At 33.0% G+C, this 17,990-nt stretch overlaps 2 protein-coding genes across 2 annotated transcripts; both read right to left on the reverse strand.

The window, feature by feature from the left end:
• Positions 1-7,741: 7,741 nt before the first annotated feature.
• Positions 7,742-9,971, reverse strand: LOC103875189 (pentatricopeptide repeat-containing protein At3g49240, mitochondrial-like). The gene has a single exon (XM_009153676.2). The coding sequence runs from the start codon at positions 9,866-9,868 to the stop codon at positions 7,928-7,930; it is 1,941 nt and encodes a 646-aa protein (XP_009151924.1). The 5' UTR covers positions 9,869-9,971; the 3' UTR covers positions 7,742-7,927.
• A 2,817-nt stretch (positions 9,972-12,788) lies between these two features.
• LOC103875179 (probable pectinesterase/pectinesterase inhibitor 34) lies at positions 12,789-17,027 on the reverse strand. Its single transcript, XM_009153665.3, has 3 exons — positions 15,785-17,027; positions 15,477-15,613; positions 12,789-13,654 (listed from the first exon to the last, which is right to left on the reverse strand). Exons 1-3 carry the CDS (start codon positions 16,762-16,764, stop codon positions 12,957-12,959), a joined length of 1,815 nt encoding a protein of 604 aa, XP_009151913.2. The 5' UTR covers positions 16,765-17,027; the 3' UTR covers positions 12,789-12,956.
• Between the last annotated feature and the right edge of the window lie 963 nt (positions 17,028-17,990).

Here is a 17,990-nt window from a genome sequence, read left to right on the forward strand (position 1 = left end):
AACAAAAAATATAATAATATGTTCTTATTTATATAAAATATGTATACATGTAAAGGGTAAAGTGAATTCTTCTTAATATACATACTAGGATTAGGACTATCAAACAAGTAATTCATGACACTTTGTCGAAATCGAAAGTCTAAAAAGAGGCAAAAAGGTTTTTGATAATTTTTTTGGTTCTTTCTTTTTTTTATTAATTTATAATTTTAGTGGGACCATATATTTATATAGAATTTTCTAAAAAATTATTATCTTATTATTTTATCGATTTGTGTTATATTTTCAATTGGTCCAAATTGGAATCGGTGAAATTTATTAATTTATAAAGATTATTAATTTATTGAATATTAATTTATAGAAGTTTTACTGTGATACAGATTGAAGAGGATGATATCGAAAAGCTGATGGACTATCCAAAACCAGGTCCCAACGTACCTGGTGGGCCACGTTTCAGACGACCTCCGCATCCTATGAAGAAGCCATATCCTCCATTACACTCTATTTATCCATGATTATTTTGTCTGAACTATCAATCAATCGAGTAATCTATCAATCTTGATTCAATAAAATAATATCTATTGGTCTCATGACTTGAAACTTTTAATTCAGGATTTGTATGTATATTATTTTAGTTGTGAATTCTTTTGTAAACTGGAAGAGATATTAATCAAAAGAATTTGGTAAATATGTTGATGTTTTGCCAAAAGTACTTGGTATTACTGAAGTTATTGATACAAACATACCAAGAATTTTTTTAACCATTCTATCCACTCAAAACAAAACACAACAACGCAAAAACTTAGTCAAATTTACTAAAACTAAGAGATATGACTTCACAAGAAAACTTAGTCAATTCACAAAGATCAAACTTGAATTTTAAGTGAAATTTTAAATTTTAAATCTCATGTAAATTAAAAAATTATATCTTATGATATAAAAAGACACATTAAACCATATGATTTGATATTTTTAAAGTTACTTGACACTTTTAAAAGTTAAAAACATACTTTGAAGTTACTTAACACTCTTAAAAATCTAACATAGAAGACTTCTCCAGAAGTCTCAAAATAGCTAGAAACATTAGTAAACATAAATATTTGAAATCTCATAATTATCACTAAATAAGTTATGAATTTCATCCATGAGCCCCAATATTGACTAATACACATGAATTAATAAAAATATATTAAAAATTCATTTTAATTTGTAGAAAAAAATGAAAGTTTATTAACATTGACGTAGAAGACTTCCTACGAAGTCTTCCATTTAGAAGACATCTTGAGAAGTCTTCCTTTGTAAATATTGGTTTACTTTTGAATTTTTAAAATTCTCAAAAAGCGAGAGAAGTATGTCTTATCGGATAAACAAGTTAGTTTTGCAATTGAAGTATGTTAATAATTTAACTTTTTATAGAATACTTCTCGGGAAGTCTTCTCGAAGAAGACTTTTATATGAGTCTTCTGAAAGTCTTATCATTGTTGCAAGAAGACTACCTGGGATACTTTTGCAATTGACAATATTTAACTTTTCTAGAGAAGACTTCTATAGAATTCTTCTCTTGTAACCAAAGGTTTGACCAAAACCCGGAATAAAATTTGACTCAATCAAAGTCTTCTCATTAATATTAAATTTTTACTATTATTTTTCAATTGCAAAAGTTACCCACTCAGACTTCTTGCGATAGTGAGAAGACTTCAAAAAAACTTTCAGAAGACTAAGACTTCTATAGAAGTTTTCTCCGAGAAGATTTTCCGAGAAGTCTTCTATAAAAAGTCAAATTTCTAACAAACTTCGATCAATTGCAAAACTAACATGTTTATCCGAGAATACTTCTTGAGACTTCTCGAGAAGTCTTATTTGGGATCTTTCGGGTTTTTTTCTTAATAAAGGAAAATTCGAAGACTTCTAGGGAAGTCTTCTCGATGGAGAACATATGTAGCGAAGTCTTCTGAAAGTCTTCCCGAAGTCTTCTGAAAGTCTTCCCGGAGTCTTCTGAAAGTCTCCCGAAGTCTTTTGAAAGTCTTTGCGAACAGATCTAAGACAAAAGATGATTTCATACCTTGAACTTGTGAGATGACTTGCTTAGCTTCTCCAAGCACCCAAAACCTCACTACAAAAGCTACCAAGTCGTCCATGATCACGAATCATGAGCTTCAATGTCTCTATGAAACTTACAAAGCTTGGAATCAAAATCTTGGTTTTTTGGATGAATTTGAAGAGAGAGGGTGAAAGAGATGTGATTTGTGTGCATAAGTAATGAGATATATAAAGAGTAAAAATCGAAACTTTCATGCATTAAGAATTCCAAATTGGTTGTTCATGGTGGTTATGTATTGATGACAATGACAATATTGTAAATACTTGGTGAAGATGAGGATTAAAAAGGTAGAAGATTCATTTTAGAAAAAATGAAAAAAAAAAAGTAGTGGCATTTTCGTGAATAACTCGAGCTTCTAGGGTGAATAGGGAAAACAATTTCAAAAAAACATGAGTTATTTTTATACGTGACTTGAAATTGTATGTCATATTTGAAAAAACTCAATTATTAACTTATTTAGATATTTATAAAGTTTTAATATTTATAAATAATTTTTTTTTTTTTTGCTTTTAAAATATATAGTTAAATTTTATGAAATTGCAATCTTAGAAAAATCTGTATAAATATATTTTTGTTTATTTTTGTTTAAAAATATTGAATATTTTGTTGAATTAATTAAATAATTAAGTTGCTATGCACATATTATGGAACATAATTAATATAAAAGTTTAAATTTGGTAGTAACACACGCAGTTCTCCAGAAAAAGGTAATATCACACACTATACTAATATTAGGTCTCAATTGTGTTTCTATTTTATTATATTGACTAGGTTAAGGGATGAAAATTATATATATAAATTATTTATGTATTATATGTTTTTAACATATTATGAAATAATTAATATATATTACATAATTAAAAAGTGAGTAACCACTACCTATATAATTAAATTGGTGCAAACATATAAATAAATTTTATTAATCGAAAAAATATTTTTTTCTATTTGATATGATATATAATTAAATTTAAATAATAGTAACATATATGTTATATATTTTAATATTAATATTTATTAAATGATGCTTTCTACTCATATTTTTAATCATTTGTATATGTTATAGCAAAAAAGTAAATTACTGATAACAATTTTTTTACTGTAGGATTAATAGTTTAATTAATTTATAATATTTTAAAAATTAAGCTGTCAATATTTTTTCAAATGTTTTATCAAAAAAAATGTTCAAATTAAATTTAAAAATTAATCTGTTTTTTTATATGGCATATAATTTAATTTAAATATATATATATATATATCTTTTAATCTTAATACTTATTAAAAGAGACTTTCGACTTATATGATTTTTTAATCATTTGTATCATATCATAACAAAAAATTTAAACCATGGATCACAAAATTTGAATGTGAGACTTTTAACATTTTTAATAATTTATACTCATTTTAAAAAATTCAAATTATAACATATAAAGAAAATTTTAAATTTTTATTATATGGTTAATATGGTTGTTTAATTTATTTTAATAGTTTAAAATTAAATAAATATAATATAAGATACACTTATTTTTATCAAATCTTTATTATTCACAATCATTAATTGTCATATATATTTTAGCCACATTAGACAATTCCGTAATTTTATTTAAGAAAATAATGAAGCACATTAATAATGTATTTATGGTTATTTTAATAAAAAAATATTATATATTTAGATGGACCAATATATTTTTTTTAAGGATTCTAACAATCATTCTAGTGAAGAAATGTGGTTACAAAAATAAATGGTGTAATGCTTCTCAATTAATATATAAGAGATTGATGGCTAGATCTCAGAATTAATTGCGACTGATTTATCAAGTTATTGGTTATGTATGGGATATACGAAGGCTATAATTGGACATTATCTCTGTCAAAGACTTCTAAATATTCCTCCAAAATCATCAACATATAAGAAAACATTTCACTTCACTATTGATCGATTAGGCGTTATCATACAAAGTCTGCCCCAGATTTTATTTTCAATTCATTTCACATAAGGGATCCCCCCATCCAAAATGATGAAGTTGGTGGTTTTCATCTCGTTCTTGCTTCTGTTACCATTTAGTTCTTCAGGTAATCACAAAATAAATTAACAAAACCATAATGTAACACATAATTAAGATTTAATTAAGACGATTTATTTTTATTACATTTTTTGAATAATTTAAATAAAATTCATAAATAAATATATCAAATCTACTGATGTTTAAATCCAATATGTAAAATTAAGTTAATACTGTTAAATATGGTCGAGACAATAGCAAAATCCTTATTTTCTTTAACTTTTATAAATTTTTAATTTTGGAAATCCATACAATTTAAATCATTACGTATATTTAATATTAAGTAATTTCATTTTAACAAATATGGATAACACTTTACTTTAAGAAGAATTAAAAACTCATAGAAAAAATAATATATAATATTAATATAGGTATAAATATTATAATAATATAAGATTTTGCTTCAATGTTCAAATTAATTAAAAAAAAAATCGTCATTTGGGAGAGATTGACAAGAAATACATGTATTCAACTAGCATGTTTTGTAGTATTTTAATTACCAAAAACAAAATTGTAGTACGTTGCTTAGTTTAAAGTGATGCAGTTTTCTATGCTATACAAAATAATTTAAGAGCTTATTTGATATTGCCTGATTCTTACATGTATATGACACAAGTTAAATAACAAATGTTATCAAGATCAATATATTAATGGGTATGATTAGTAAAGTAAACAGCTATAAAAGATTATGGTACGAAACAGCAAAACAAGATGATTATACAGTTACAAGCATTACGAATAGTAATAGCAGATATATTAGCAATGCAATAATAAAAAAAAAACAGTTGTGCCATTCATACACCAATTCTTTTACTGCTTCATTGATTGGTATGCAAGAGAAGGTGTACGTTGTGCCAGTGCCACTGTGGTAAAATATCACCAATCGAGTCAATAATATATACCTTGTATAAATATAAACAACACATATATATTATCTTTTTTTTGGTCAAAATATATATTATATTTTTATCTTGCATTTTTTAGGGCTTAATGATGGCCATGGAGTTACTCATACTGATCAATATTCCTTCGGCAAGGTAAGCAATAAAATAATTTAGTAAAAAAGCAATAAAATAAATAAAAATGTTTAATTTACATATTTAGTTGTAAAAACTCGAGAAAAAGTGGCAAAAGATTGTGAGCAGTTTTCTTCCATCTTTCAAATTCATGTTATTAGTTCGTTTGTACTTAACAAACACGGCAAAAAGAAAAAGTTAAGAGTTTATTTGTGAAATAACTAAAAAAAATGAATTTAGTTTTGTAGAGAAAGGTTACAAAGAGATAGGAAGAGAAAGGGTGTGATTTTAGTTAATTAGTGAATTATTTTTTTTTATAATTATTCCACCCAATTTCTTAAAAAGGCAATTTTCTCAAATAGACTTTTTTTAAGTTTTTACCATAAAAATAGATATCAAAAACTAATAGAATCAAAATAGCATTTTTTTTTATTTTTAAAAATTTGAAACCCTAAACCCCAGTACTCAACTCTAAACCCTAAACCTTAAAACCTAAATCATAAACCTCACTCCTTAACTCTAAACCCTAATGTCTAGATTAATTAACCTCAGGAGTATAAGTGTATATTTACTTTTTTTAATAAAACATTTAAGTCTATTTTGATCATTTTTATTTTTAAGATTTATATTTATGATAAAAAAAATTTTAGGTCTATGCTAAGAAATTTTTCTTCCAAAAAGTTATCTCCTTGTTTTTTATATAACTAATCCTAATAACTATTTGCCTTCTTTAAATAAATCAAGTTACGATCCCTCACTAGAACCAGAAAGAAGAAGACCTTTAACTTCGGTCCGGTGGTTTGCCGGTACCGGAGGCACTCTCTCTCCTCTTTAGCCTTCTTTTCTTTATGCCTTCCTTTGTCTCTGTCCAATCCCTTCCGATATGCAAGCTTACTCTGTGTTCACCAACTCTCAATCGAAGGTCTTTCTCGGGATCATAAGAAGAGCAGACGGTGGATCTATGGAGAAGCGGCGAGGATGTGGAGAAGCTGAGACAGGGAAGGTCGGCTTTTAGAGTTGAAGAATATCGCCAGATCTAATTTTCTCCTTCTCAGATCTGCTGCGGAATCTTCATGGCTGCGGCGCGTGGCTCAGTGTGGAGCCCTCCTCCACCTTGGATCTACCAACGTTCGCAGCGGTGTGATGTTTGGAGGAGCGGATTGACGGTAGGTGAACAAGGGTTACGTTCTACGGTCGGTGAACAAGGGTTACATTCTATGGTTCACGGAGACGTCGCGACACAGAGTTTCACACTGACAGAGTTGTCAACCGAAGGCGTGGACTTTGGTGAAAGTCGTGGTGAAGCGGTACATCCCAGCGCCGGTGGTAGGCTTTTCTACTTTGTTCGGCGGTACTAGCTCACACTTTTGGAAGCCATAAATTCTGGTCCGGTCACGTTTGTTTGCAGTCAAGACCCGACCTTTGCAGTACGTACTTGTTCCGTTTTCTAGGCTTTGGATTGAGACTTTGATTCCAACAGCGATGGGTCAAAACTTGAGACCCGCCTTACGGTGTTGATATCCTAGTTCAAATGCAGCATTCGGATCTTTGGAAACTAGCGATTTGTGCAAATTTTAAACAAGGTATGACCTTAATCCCTCTCGGATCATCAAGATCTTCGTATCTCGGGTTTAATTTTAGGGGTGTAAGAGGCGGTTCATTTCGAGTCGTGGAGTATCGATTGGATAGCGTAGGATCCATCTATGTGTTTCTGGGTGATACTAAATCACTTCATTGTGTGTGTGGTTTAATCTCTGTTGAGGTTAAGATCATGTAATTCCGTTTGGTTAGTTAACGAAAGTTGTAGTTGAGCCAAAAAAAAATGTGCGATATATATAATACAGATTGAAGAGGTTGATATCGAAAAGCTGATGGACTATCCAAAACCGGGTCCCAACGTACCTGGTGGGCCACGTTTCAGACGACCTCTGCATCCTATGAAGAAGCCATATTGTCCATTACACTCTAGTTATCCATGACTATTTTGTTTGAACTATCAATCAATCGAGTAATCTATCAATCTTGATTCAGTTGCTCAAAAAAAAAAATCAATCTTGATTCAATAAAATAATATCTATTGGTCTCATGACTTGAAACTTTTAATTCAATTTTACAAAATATTTAAAGAATATTGATGATCCATTGTATGACAATATGGTTATTTCTCTTTCACCTTTTCTAAGGAAGTGATAAAGTTGTTGACTTTATACCTAATAGAGCCTAAATGGTCAACTGTATTCACCAGAGCCTTCAAGAAAAAAGACAGTTTTAGTCATAAAATTGTCTGGCTGTTGCTGAATACAAAACTCACATGTATTTTATCGTCGGTTCTGTAAGATAGCTCGAAACACTCAAATGCTGAATACAACTTCGTTCGCAATCATCAAGTTCTGAGAACAAAAAAAAACAGGGAGCCATTTCCAAATTAAATACCGCATAGGCAATTTTCATTTCACTGATCTGTCGGTTCCACGCACAGAAAGAATCATAAGAACAGCTGGAATCTTCTTCACACATGGAAGTCGGTAAGATTCTGCACATTGTTATGAAACTTCACAATGGAGCTCTGAGTTAACAGTAGTGGACAAACAATCAAGTGTATACCATGGTAATAACATTGAAAGCAGAAGCAAGCTTAAAATATGATTTTGCCAAAACCTGACATAATACCAAAAGGTGGATCATAGCTTATTGTCCCAACTAAATCCTTAATTACGCTTAAATAGAGACTAATTAATTCAAGCAAACGAAAATCAGCACGGTGGAGCCTGGCCGTTAGATCCACCTGATTCTTCTCCTTGGGCCACCACACCGGCTTCTTCTCCTTGAGACACCTCACCGGCTTCTTTTCCTTGAGCCACCACATCCGCCACATCGATTTCTTCAGCGACACCGTTATTATCCCAGAGCATCTTAACGTTATCACTCTTCTCTTGCTCTTGTTTTGGAATTAAAGAAGCTATCCTAATATTCGTACTCCTATTCTTCGCTTCTGCTGCTTCCAACTCTTTCGCCTCCGCCTCAGCCTTCAATCTCTCTTTCTCATCCATAAGTTTCTGCAGATCATCCTCTCTTCCTTCTTTCCTCAGCTCTTCTTTCACAAACTCTTTTATTTCTTCACTCACTCTAACCGTTTCGTCGTCCAGCATCCCATCCACAATCTTAAGCACGTCGTCGAGTCTCCCAGCTTCACTTAATGCCCTCATGATGAATTTGTAAGCCTCGTCGTCCATACTGAGCTTGCTCACCATCATATCAAAGAAGGATTTGGCATCGTCCAGTTTCCCGGCTTTAACTAACTGATCTTGCAGCCGGTTATACACCGCCAAGTTTGGTCTAAGACTCGACTCAACCATCGTTTTGTAATACGCAGCTCCTTCGTCTATCTTACCTTCCTTGAAACAAGTATCCATCAACAAACCATAAGTGTACTCATCAGGCTTCACCTTTTTCTCATCCATCTCACCGTAAAGATTCTCAGCCTCAGCCAATAAACCATTCTCGCACAACTGATTCATCAGATTGTTGAATGATAACGTGTCAGGACTACACCTAAACTCACCCATTTGCCTAAAAACCTCCACAGCTTCCCCAAACTTTCCTTCTGCACAATACCCATTAACCATGACATTAAAACTCCCTAAATTCAAAGCCAAACGCTTCGGTGGACTATGCTCCTTCTTCATCGCATCAAACAACTTCAAAGCCTCATCAAACTTCCCATTCTCACTCAAAGCCTCCAAAACATAATTATAAGCCATAGCACTCATCCGCACCTTAGAGTTCTCTCCAACAGCTTCCTCATAACACTCCATAGCTTCTTTCTCCATCTCCTTCATCAAATACCCTTTCATCAACTGCCCATAAACCACACCATCCTCAACAAACCCACCAAGCTTCTCCTTCAACTCATCAAAAAGCTGTAAAACACCATGAGCGTCAGAACTCTTCACACACCCAATCATCAGACAGCTGTAAACAACAGGGTCAGGAACAAAACCTCTAACACACATATCCTCCTTAACCTCCATAGCCTTCTCAAGGCTATCATTATCAACTAAACCCTTAACGAGAATCCTAAACGTAGCAATGGAAGGATTCAGCGGCGCATTATCTATAAACAGCTTGTAATGCTCCAAAGCAATCTCAGGCTTCCTAACATCAAGATAAGCTTGGAAGATCAAGTTGTAGGTGATGATATTAGCCGCGATACCAGCTTGATTGATGAAACGGTGGAGTTGCAGAAGCGCCGCGTACTTCCCTTGCCGGAGCTGCGCGGCCAAGACGGCGTTCACGGTGAAGATCGTCGGGCGGCAATTGGAGTAGACGGAGTGGCGAGTGTAGAGAGCGGCTTCCTCCAGATCGTTCTCTCGGATCAGTTTGAGGATGTGATTGTGGAGATCGAGGCGTTTCCCAGTGAGGGAAGATACAGATTCCGGCAACTTGGGGATGTTTGGGTTCTGGATAGGCCTAGAGATCTGAGGTTGCTGCTGCTGTTGATGAGATCTGTTGAAGGAGTTGAGAGGCGGCTCCATGCGAAGACGGCGCTTGCGCTTGCGACGTTCCGCGGCGGCTTCTTCTTGCGTCGCGAAAGACATGTAACGGACGGCGGAAAACGGCGGCGGTAGGCGAGGGCGGTAGGCTCTCGCGAGCGTTTGCAGGTGGTTGAAGAAGGCGGCTTTAGCGATCGACATGGTTCAAAATGATGGGTCCTCAGTGAGAGAGGTAAAAGAGGAACTTGTTAGGGTTTTAGAAGAGTGTGGGTTTGGTTTGGGGATGATGAATTTGTGTGCTTTGTTTGGTAACTGGGATAACCATGTTTCTGCGTGGGGATAGAGAAAAGACAGTAAGGAAGGCTAACTTCTAACCATTAACATATGGGCCTTTATGTGGGCCGCGATCCACTGTATTTACTATGATTTTTTTTTTTTAACTTGTTCTTGAACAAAGGATATTAAAACAAGAAATTTGAGATGAAATAAGCTGCACATAATGAGCAGTAGATTAAACAAAAAGTTACTGAACTAGAATGATTGATTTGGTTTATGTGTCAAATAGTTGTCCAAATGTATATGTTAAATTTCAGTTTGAATTTTTTTATTGGTTTTAGATCTATGTATCTGTTAACAATAATTGTTCTAAAAATTGGTTACTAGAACACTTATCCAAGATAATTTTAATGTATCAAGTTTCATATCTCGTCAGTAGAAAGCGGTAATCTTTGGCACAAGATGCTGAACGAGAGCATCGTCAGTTTACGACTTCTCCTATACACTAGTGGTCTCTATTTTCGGGTATGCTTTAGACTTGTTTGTGCTTGGATTCTTCGTTCGGTAAGCTCTGGGCTCTTGTTGGAATTTGTATAAACTGTTGCATTCAGGGTTTGAGGGTGCCCCTCTCTTAGTAGCTCACTGCAACCATCATGATTGGTAGGTCTGAACCTCTCTCGTTATTAGACCACTTATTTGCTTCAGTTTCCGTTGCTTTCAGTATGTTCCTCTGTTGTTACAGTATGTTTTTATTTCTTTCCATCATTTGATATATTTGTATTGTTTGTCAAAATTTGAAAATTTGTAATAATATTTAACATTTTACCAAAAAAAAAATTAATGTATCAAAAAATATAATGTCTCTAATTATAAAACCTTTCTTTTTCCGTATGTAAAACTGATTTAGTGAATCATATTTATTCTTTATTACTTTTTTTTATTTATCATATTTTCACATCATCGATCCATATACATTATAACGATAAAGTGTGTAGAAGAAAAGCTCAATGGGGAATTGGTGATCATATTACATGTTTTGTGAGTAAAAAAATTATTAAATTTTGACTAAGGCACCTTAAATAACCAAAATGGTTTGTTTTGTATCAAATAAAATTGTGTTGGTATTTTCCCCAAATATTTTTGAATTTCTAAACTTTTTTTTGTCATCGGTTAGATCAGCAACGTCGTATCATCCGATCCATAGCTAATCTTATAACATTATGAAACGCCACTTAGGCCTCGTTTGGTACAGCAGATGATAAAGCAGTAGCAGTATGTTGTATAAGCAGTATGCTGCAGAAGCTGCATGCTTTCATTAAAGTTTTTAATAAACTGACTGGTTGAGCAGAAACACTATGCAATTTTAAAATTACCACAAAAGTTAATATATGATATATTTATTTTGAAATAATATGTTTGTTATTAAAAATAATAAATATTATTTAATTATATAAATTAATTTTTAAATGTGAATTATTATTTTCTTAAAAATGTAAAATTTATTTAAAATATAAAATTTATTTAAAATATAAAATTTATTCAAAACAAATAAATTATAATATTATCGTAAAAATTAATAAGTGATATATAATTTACTTATTTCTAAATAATATAGATATTTTTATTTTATAATATGCAATATATAAATATATATTATGTTATGTTTTGTTATTAAAAATAATGAATGATACGTGTAATTATTTAAATTATATTATACTTTAAATGTGAAATATTGTTCTTTTTAAAAAGTTCAAAAAAATTTAATTGCAACTTTTATTTTTTTTAAAGCAAATTTTGTTTTTTTATTATAAACATAATTTTTTATAATATTAAACAAAAATAAATTAATTATATATAATTTTTTTAAAAAAATTATATATTCTAACTGCAAATGCTCTACCAAAAGCTCCAAATGAGAGCATTGAGCAAAAAGAGCATTTGGAGAGCATTAGCATCATGTAAATGTTTTTCTAAATACTTATGTGCTAAATGTTGATAAGATAATAACGAACATAATGCTTATGCTAATGCTCTACCAATCAAGTATTAAGTAGAATTGAATTTCAGTAGATATATTCGTTTAAACACGTGAATAAAGGAATTTCCAACAAAATAGCTATCTAGAAGCAGTTGTATAGCCACATTAACTTGTAGATTAACTATCTACTAAACACCTATGGATCATACAACAATTGATTGGAGACAATAGGAGAGTTAAAAATTAGATTAAATAGTTGATTGGTGTAACAATAACTGATTCAAAAACTCTAGTTTGTCGACCTTAATAGATTTAAAAATAGTTTATTACATTTATAAGTAGCTAATCTTAAGTCAACAATTTGTTATATAATACTTTCTTAGTTTAAATCAGAACGAATTATAATGCATAACGTAAGAGAACATGTTGGTGTTTGGTATTATTGCTGCATAGTGAGTTAATCGGTTCTCGAATTATTGGAACTAAAGTTCCCAAAATCGTGGACCCCACAGTCGGTGTCGGTTCTGTGCTGTGACCATATTGATTTCAGTCACATTGGTTCGTACCGGCACCGACGCCTCCATTTCTCCCCTTTTTAATTAGTTATTTTTATAAACAATGCATGTTTGATATTCGCTAAAATTTTCAAAACATTCAATCGGTTCAAAAAATTTGACGTCGCTGGACCTTCTTATTGACACACAAAAAAAAACACTAAAGTTTCACTTTATATTTCTTTCTAAAGTAAACATTATATTTCTATTCAAAATATATGTAAAATCAAACTAGTCTGTGTCACAGAACATCCAACGATTACTTCATCACACCGAATTATATAATTAGTACCACCGAAAAGAATATTGCAAATGTAAATTATCCTCGAGTCACGATCTTATTGAATAATATATATATCCCGAAATCATACAATTAAAAAGTTAAATTGTATAGGAAAGGATTAATCATATATGTCCATTAATATATGGACGCAAGAATGAAACAATGCATCGGAAAGAAAATCATTTTATTTTCCTTTACCTAAATGTTTAATCCGGCCAAGAACGAAACCCCAGTTGAAGGTAACCACGATGAACCATATATAAACTCCGTCACCGTAAACCGGTTTGCCTCAGCCGTCGAATTGATGACACGATACCCTGGCCAATTCACACGTTGCGAAAGGTTCGACCCGGGACCCGAGTTCAAATATTCACCGTAGTATAGAGTATCTAAAGCAAATGTTGTATTCCACTCCAGCCAACCTCTCGTGTGTACATGACTGCCGATATACGTTAACATGTAAACCGTCCTAGAGAATAGCTTCCACGGTCGGCCTAGATACGTCTGGATGGTACCATTGGTCGCTTGGAGATCAGGGGTGGCCAAAACCCTAGACGCATGTATCGATATTCCGGTGTTTTGGTTCGGATCTTTCCGGTTTTGAGCCGTGATTGTGTTTTTCTGAAGGTCCATGGGTTTGCGTGCGTAGATGCTACAGTTTTGTAGTACTACGGCTGCATTACCGAAAATGAAATCGACTGTACCGTAAATATCACATTCACGGAAGAATTGGCGGTTTGAATGGACGTATAGTGTGTCTTGGTAACCAATTATATTGCATCGATATATAACCGCATGGTCAGCCCCAATGCGGAGAGCAACTGCCTGGTGCTTTGCCGGACCGGCCCAGTTTTCGAATGTTATGTCTCTTGCAATAAAACCGGCTCCGGTCGCAGCTGGAAAACAAAACAAGAAACACAGTTATGTTTTTGTGTTTTAACAACTCTAAGTTTATTAAACATAAGAAACCAATGTAATTACTTAAAATCAATAATAGTTTATCTCTAAATATAGATTCAACAAATGAACTGAAACAAAAACAAAAATTGGATTTATATTACTTAAAATCAAAGACTAGTATTTGAGAAATGTCTTTACATAGAAATGTTAATGAAACTAGTGATCTCTAACGCGTCCAACCACAATATTAGCAATGACCTACATCCAACTATATATATAAATAAATGCAACTCTTCTATGTCTCCCCATCATGAATGTGTATATATATGTACCAATTTGTGGGTCAGTAATTGCGCGGCGTACCTCCAACTTTAGGTTGCGTTCCATGTGAGTTTTTTTATCTATCTAGATGCGTATGCATATATGATATAAGTATGCATACATACCTACATGAAGATTTGAATATGCATACAAATTAGCATATATGGAACATGCATGCATTTACTGATGTACGTACTTGGATGTGGGATATATAAATGAGTTCTAGATGAGTGTAATGTATTTAAACTTTGTTTTACCAAAGAATGTTGTATGATTTGAGTAGAGTAGACTGCACTCAATGCACATTAAGACCACAACAACATGCATGTGAGTTTGGTTGGATAAGCGGCAGTACCACATAGGATGTGCGGTTCAGTGTAAGTGTGTTACCTAACTAATCTTCAGAATCATACTGAAAATCCAATACAAAAACAGTAACTGAACTACGAAGCATTAAAAGTCTGAACAAATTTAAATCTGTAAAATAAGTTTCAAACTAACAACCAAATGGATTTGTTTGAGTAACGGAATATTATTAATTATATTGAAATTTAATTTAATGGTTTATGAAGAAGAGATCATGATCTTCTCTAAAACAACAAACAAGTAAATGTACCAAATAACTACGTACAAATTAGGTCTCAACTACCGTGAGTGAGAAAAAAAGTTGGTGGAAATTTAAAGTTAGTCTGCGGCTCTGCGCAATGGAGGTCTTGGAACGGAAGCGGTAGAAAATAATGATGTTTCAAAAAAAAATATTTGTCTTGAAAAGATGACTAAGACAAAAAAAAACATTAAAATTTACTGTTTACAATATTGACTTTGTTTACTGGTCGAGTATGTAAGATTTATTAAAACTAGCTATCTTTAGTGATCCATACTCCATATGAAAAATAGACACAAGTGGTAAAAAGACAACTAGTTTTGTAACGGTTCTGGCTTTAAGAGAATCTGTCGGACACTCTGGAACCTATCACTTCGCAATCTATACAGCTAGCTCATGGCCCCCTTCACGGTATCTGATTCCAAGAACTTTGCTTACTATTTTTTTTCATTTCCTTTCCTTAAGTATTAATATACATTTCTTTTTCGGTCAAGAGACAATTTTTTTTTTTTTTGATCAATAGTCAAGAGACATATATATATTAACCTCAAAGCGAAAACGATACTAATATATTATAAATGTTGACCTCCATCTAGCTCTTTTCATGATTTGACTGTAATTATCACTAAAGGTTCTTTTAATTTTTCAGTTATGGCGCTAGAAAGATCTTGTGATTTTCGACGTCCATAATCTACAAGTCTCAACTTATAAAGCATTGTAATTTTGTTTACTTGTAATAGTGATGTTGAGTTTTAAGTCTTTTATTACTTTTTCCATACCAAAAGTGTTTTATTACTTTTAACTATTTATCACTATAATACTATTATTTTCAAGAAGTTAAAAAAGTGAAAAGGAATAGTAAAATTAAAAAGGAGCAAAGAAAGAAACCTTACCAAACGAAGCGGTGTGGAAAGTGGTGACATTGTCAAATATACTCTTCCCTCCAGAAATGACAGTTTTACCTTTCCCATCTCCAACGAACATCAAATTAATTTTTTTCCTACCGACCTTAAGGTTGTTCTCTTCGTACCTTCCAAAAGAAAAAAACAAGACAATCACTGAGATGTAACGCAACGCAATTATTAACATTTTCCGTACAACTATAAGATGTTACTTTCATCATTTTCACGGACGTAACAGTTTAAAATTACACAAACATCGAGGAATTTTCGAAATGGAAAGGATAAAAACGTATTTTTACCTTCCGGCTTTGACGTAAATAATAATCCGGCGACTACTGTACTGAGGAGCTTTCTTGATAGCTTCCGATATAGTTTTGCACGTGCCGTTGCCGTCTTTCGAGACGATGATATCAGCTTGTATCTGAGACACCGGCATTTCCAAGATCTCACGCTCTCTTCTCTTGGTCCATCTCGGGAACTTCACGTTATTGTCTCCTACGTCCAAGAGCCTCCTCCTCCTGTTCTGTATCGGCACTCCGGTAAAGTCATTCCCGTCGCCGTCACCGTTCGCTGCGAATATAGCTAAGCAGTTGCTAACAAGCTCCGAGAGATTCTTTAACGCATCTGTCATCTGATCCTTCACTCCACCGTCGCCGACACCATCGAACCCTTCCACGCACGTCTCGTGGTTCGTAAGAGCCGAGCTCAGCCACGTCATCACGTCTTGAGGCTTCGTCTCGCCGGTTGAGACTGAAACGACGGAGGAGAGAGCGCGTGAGAGCGCGTCAACGGAATCGTCTAACAGCTCGAGGCATGAGTCGTAGGCGGAGCGGACACGCGGTGGCATGTCGAGGAAGGAGAAGGAGGAAGATGAGTAGAGTGCGTGGCTGAAGTGGTGTAGCGTCATGTTCACCGTCACGTGGATCAGATCTTTGGCGGAGGAGGCGGCGAGTGAGCCGGGGAAGTCCATGAGTGAGTCGACGCAGAGCTCGGGGAAACGAGTCGGCTCGCAGGCTTTTGAGATTGCTTGGCTTGGTTTCCGAGCTAGCCCTGGGACGTGTTGGGAAGAGTTGACATTTGATCGGACTCCGGCGAAAATCGCGGCGGCGAGGATAAGGGCGAAAGCTACGACGATTGACGACACTAGAAGCTTCTTTCTTCTCCGGTTAGTATTTTCCGGTTGTGTTGACGTGGAGACTTGGTTCACGTTCGGAGCCGGAGCTGTGGTGGCTGTGACCGAACCACTTGGTTTGGATGGTCCGAGTCTTTCGTAGCCCATTTTGTTTTATATTTTCTTTCTTGTGATTTTACATTCTGAATGATGTTTAGTGTATATATATGAGTGTAACGAGAGTGGTGGTGATTATATGAGGGACACGCGTCATTGAGTCGTTAGTTAAGAATAAGAATAAATTTGGTTTCTATTGTGTTCTTGACTTCTCTTGTGTTCGAGGTTTTTTATTAACTTGAGAATATGCATACTTTATAGAAGGGTGAAGAGTAAAGACTAAATTTCAAGTACGGTGTAGTCTATTGATAAATTCTTGCATCGAATATGTAAATAGTCCAAAAACAGAGGTCTATATCCAAAAATAATATGATTTCGTTTCAGTGGATCGATCTAAAATGTGTTGACATCTCAAATCTATCTCTTTTACCACTCGATCACAAAGTTTCAAGTGGATTTGGATCATTTGTTAGTTAATAGCGGACAACTATATTTTTCTTACGTATAAAGATTAATCTTTTTCCGTATTATAAATGGTTAGTCTAATTTCTTAATTGTGATGTTATATTTCACCAATTCATTTAAATAACAATACCAATTTTTTTGTTCCATTAACTTGAAACATAAATAATTTTAAGAAATCAGAAATAAGGTACACAAAACAAACATATCTAAATAATGCTGATCTGAATACTACACTAAAGTATTTTGGTTCCGAGCGTTAGTTCATTTTGAAACAGATACATATTAAAAAAATCAGAAATAAGGCACACAAAACATACATAAAAGTAATGTTTATAGGAATTTATTGGTTATAAATACTACACTTATATTGGTTTATATATTTTGATTGATTTAAGAATTTATATAATATTTACAAATCCAAGTAAAATATACAGATTTTTATTTTTCGGATTAATATTTACAAATCCAGAGGTTTTTCCTCGGATTTGAATCTTTGTATTTTTAACAAATAAATCTATACAAATACATTCAAATCCATTATAAAATCAAATCTATTAATAAATCTGTATGATTAAATAACACTTGATTTACGTTACAATTTATAAATCATAAAACCAATAACACTTGATTTTAATATGAATTTTAAAATCATAGAACCAATAATAATGTGTTCAAAACAAAAAAAATACTAGATTTAGTTTAGATTTTCAAATTCATTGAAATACACCCATCAATAACCCTTACTAAAGTATTTCGGTTCGGAGCGTTTAGTACATTTGCATATAAATCCAGTAAATGATATTATTATCATT

Source organism: Brassica rapa, chromosome A01 (genome assembly GCF_000309985.2).
Source record: "Brassica rapa cultivar Chiifu-401-42 chromosome A01, CAAS_Brap_v3.01, whole genome shotgun sequence".
NCBI lineage: Eukaryota > Viridiplantae > Streptophyta > Magnoliopsida > Brassicales > Brassicaceae > Brassica > Brassica rapa.